The sequence below is a fragment of the Pygoscelis adeliae genome, unplaced genomic scaffold (genome assembly GCF_000699105.1).
Source record: "Pygoscelis adeliae isolate BGI_AS28 unplaced genomic scaffold, ASM69910v1 Scaffold241, whole genome shotgun sequence".
Classification (NCBI taxonomy): Eukaryota; Metazoa; Chordata; class Aves; order Sphenisciformes; family Spheniscidae; genus Pygoscelis; species Pygoscelis adeliae.
Window position 1 is genome coordinate 2747292 of NW_008824056.1, and position 4328 is coordinate 2751619.

General features: G+C 42.5%; 1 protein-coding gene across 1 annotated transcript in view; it reads left to right on the top strand.

Moving 5' to 3' along the window:
• Positions 1-4328, top strand: part of PLCH1 (phospholipase C, eta 1) — a 45707-nt gene that overhangs the window by 29375 nt on the left and 12004 nt on the right. The window contains exons 12-13 of the mRNA XM_009334001.1: positions 2786-2880; positions 3575-3672. Coding sequence (XP_009332276.1) covers positions 2786-2880; positions 3575-3672 — 193 coding nt within the window. The remainder of the gene's footprint in view (positions 1-2785; positions 2881-3574; positions 3673-4328) is intronic.

Sequence of the window (4328 nt, forward strand, 5' to 3'; positions counted from 1 at the left end):
TCCCCAAGCCTGTAGCGTTGCATGGGGTTGTTGTGGCCAAAGTGCAAGACCTGACACTTAGCCTTGTTGAACCTTATACAATTGGCCTTAGCCCATCATTCCAGCCTGTCCAGGTCCCTCTGCAGAGCCTTCCTACCCTCAAGCAGATCAACACTGCCACCCAGCTTGGTGTCATCTGCAAACGTACTGAGGGTGCAGTACAATCCCCTCATCCAGATCATTGATAAAGATATTAAACAGAACTGGCCCCCATACTGAGCCCTGGGGAACACCACTTGTGACAGGCTGCCAACTGGATTTAACTCCATTCACCACAACTGTTTAGGCCCAGCCATCCAGCCAGCTTTTTACCCAGTGAAGAGTACGCCTGTCCAAGCCATGAGCAGCCAGTTTCTCCAGGAGAATGCTGTGAGAAATGGTGTCAAAGGCTTTACTAAAGTCTAGGTAGACCACATCCACAGCCTTTCCCTCATCCAGTAAGCGGGTCACCTTGTCATAGAAGGAGATCAGGTTAGTCAAGCAGGACCTTCCTTTCATAAATCCATGCTGACTGGGCCTGATCACCTGGTTGTCCTGTATGTGCCACGTGATGGCACTCAAGATGATCTGCTCCATAACCTTCCCTGGCACCGAGGTCAGACTGACAGGTCTGTAGTTCCCCAGATCCTCCTTCCGGCCCTTCTTGTAGATGGGTGTCACATTTGCTAACCTCCAGTCAACTGGGACCTCCCCTGTTAACCAGGACTGCTGATAAAGGATTGAAAGTGGTTTGGTGAGCACTTCTGCCAGCTCCCTCAGTACTCTTGGGTGGATCCAATCTGTCCCCATGGACTTTTGTGTGTCTAAGTAGTGTAGCAGGTCGCTAACCATTTCCCCTTGGATTATGGGGGCTTCATTCTGCTCCCTGTCTTCCAGCTCAGGGGGCTGGGTACCCGGAGAACAACTGGTCTTACTATTATAGACAAAGGCAAAGAAGGCATTAAGCACCTCAGCCTTTTCCTCATCCTTTGTCACTATGTTTCCCCCCCACATCCCATAAAGGATGGAGATTCTCCTTAGCCCTCCTTTTGTTGCTAATGTATTTATGGAAACTTTTTTTATTGTCTTTTACGGCAGTAGCCAGATTAAGTTCTTCCAAAGGTCAGAAACTCTCCTTTTTTTCCTGAGTTCCAGCCAAAGCTCTCTGTTCAGCTAGGCTGGTTGTCTTCCCCACTGACTCGTCTTTTGGCACGTGGGGATGGCCTGCTCCTGTGCCTTTAAGATTTCCTTGTTGAAGAATGTCCAGCCTTCCTGGACTCCCTTGCCCTTCAGGACTGCCTCCCAAGGGACTCTGTCAATCTCCTAAATGGGCCAAAGTCTGCCCTCCAGAAGTCCAAGGTAGCAGTTCTGCTGACCCCCCTCCTTACTTCTCCAAGGATTGAAATCATCTCTGCTGAAAAAAATGAGTGTATATAGACTTTTTTTTTAAATAATGATTGTATTGTAGACTGAGGCAACAGGGCTGTCCAGTAACTTCTCCCTTATGCCTTTTCAGCTAGAGGAATGCCTGAGAAGGATGGTTACTATTGATATTTTTGCAGGTACAGAATTATCCACCCAGGGATATTGACTTGTAATGTTTTCAGCCAGCTCTTCTGCCAAATGTATCCATGTACAAACTCTTTAAAAACTGCCAGTGGAGGGACAAAGACCCTAAGGCTGGCCATTCCTGCAAGTTAACTGCAGGAAACATCCACAGTGCAGACCTTCGGATTCCAAAACTGAACCATGCAAACGATTTCCAATATAGTCAACTTTATTTCGGCACTAAACACAGCAAACTAAATTATGTACATTATTGGTGTATCACAGCAGGAGAAAAGAATTCTGTGCTCAATTAGCATCTAGCCATATGAGCAAAAGGATAAGGAGCTCTCTGTTATATTGTTAATTACCTCTTGATGAGAAGGGAATTGAAGAAACTCTGACTTGAAGCTATAGTTATTGTTACAAAAGATGTAATGTTGTTGAAACTGGAAACTATTAAATAATAGGTGCTTATGAAAAAAGGTGCTTTTGTGATTTTAATCTTTTTATCATAGCTATTTTCTTTACTGTGTACTGTAATAAAGTAGAATCATTTGAGTGCTTGTATGTGTGGCTCAAAAGGCAACAGAAAGACATTTGAAAATTTTGCCCAGACTCTGTTCTCAACTCCGTGAATGAATTTCTTAAATTTTCTAAATTGGGGGGTGGGGGAGCATAGGTAGGTGGAAGCAATGCACTCCACATTTAGATCCTACTGTGTGTTGCTGTTTGTTAAATATTATATGATCCATTAGAATATGAGCAGGACCAGTACCAGTGTACTGGAGACAGTGGAACAATGTTGTCTTCTCATGTTAAGCGGGAGCAGGGGAGGGAAACTGCAGAATATGCAGTGGCCTGCAACAGACTGGGCAGTTTGCAGAAATAAATTATCTTCAGGCTTGTATTTGTCTGCTAGCCAGCAGACAAACCTGCTCCATGACTGCAGGCTTGGACCCTTGGAGTCAGATGGAGTGAGATCAGGGCACAGATGCTTTGCGTTGGCTTTCCTTCTCCACATGTATGGAAACATTTGACGTACCATGCAGGGTTTTCTGCTGTCAAACCCCCAGGGGTCATTCTGTGTCTTTGTAGGATGCTGGTCCTGTGCTGTAAACCTGCTGCAGCTTACCCACCCACCTGATGTTAATTACAGTAATGTGAATTTATAGAACCACTCCATAAACTGACACAGCTGCGCTCGATTCTTTCCCAACAGAAAGCTGTGAAGGCAGCATCCAAATACCATAGTGCATCAGATGATGAAGAAAGCCAGCAAAACTCTTCTGGGAAGGAAATGGGGCAGCTCCACAGGTGAGCTATGAATTACCATAGTTTTACAGCTCAGTTAAAGCTAGAGGCATGTTACTACTACCCATATTTATATGTCACTGCCTCAGGGAAGTCTGTTCTTAAGAGCAGGTCATTTATGACGTTGCTGTTGGGGTATATTTTGCTGTGACTGCTGTAGCCCGATATTTTGATTGTGTAAGTTTTCATAGGTTGCAAACTGCAATTACCCTTAAACTGAAAAGAAGCGTGATAGTAATACTCTTCTAATGGAAAAATGCCAATCTGCATTTTGCATGCTGTAAATAGTGCTCAAAGAAAACTGTTTAGGCTAAATAAGGGCATATCACAGCCCAGCCAACTTTATTACATCTGAGAATGTAAAGAAAAAGCAATCAAAAAAGTGCCATTGAGAATGCATTTTTTGTCACTGAAATGCTCCATTTTCAGATACAGCTCAAAGCTGTCTGCCTTGTTTTTGCTGAGAAGAGCCAGTTATTATGTTTTAAATGAAAAATTTTGTTTGTGTAGTGTGACTACAGAGATACAAGGGGAACAGTCATCTTGGAGCCCTCTCTAAGGAGGTTTGCCACATGTGGTTCTCTGTTCACTGTTGTTTATTTCCTTATTGATGAAAAGAACAGAAAGGGGGATTGAAATATGCTTTAAATATTGAAAAATTCCCAGTTTATTTTATGTATTAAATGTAACTCAGCAGACTGGCTCGTCGAAGAAAAACGGTGAAGCTGTGCCGAGCTCTGTCTGACCTAGTGGTGTACACGAACTCTGTGGCAGCCCAGGATATAGTAGATGATGGTAAGGCTGCTGGCATGAGACTTACACATGCCTTTTTCACTTTTCTGTTTGGATAGGAAACATGTCTGTGTTCTCAAGGTTTCCCTTGTTTTTCAAAGATGTTTTAAAAGCAGAGTAGTTAGTTACCTGTCCCATTTACTTAAATTTGGAGAAAGAGTAAAGCACCACCTTTTCCTTCCCTAGGAAATATTATTATGACATTCATGTTTTAGTAGCAATTTTAAAAATGAAGCTTTTTCGGGAGAACCCTTTCCTGGTTTCACAGTTTTATGGAATTTGTCATTACCTTTTAACATTATCAATTTTAAGTAGCATTTAGTAACATGATAGATTTGAATTGTGATAAATAGATGTGTTACCTGTTCAGAAAGTGTGCAGTTGTTTCACTAAACATGTTAGAGACAAAATGGAAATGGAGAAAGTTGTAGAGGGATTTGTGGGAAAGGTCACCAAATGTATGTGAACAAACTGTGTGAAATTCTGTAATTACTATAAAATTAATTCCTAATTTAATAGAATTTAATGAGCGAAATTAAGGAGGGTGAAAGCAGTGTGGAGAAACAGAGTCCAAGAAATCCTACAAGAACATAGTCTTGTAAAGTTTCAGTCTCGTTGTTCTGAGCTGAGACAGGTCAGCTTTTTCTGCAGGTCCATCT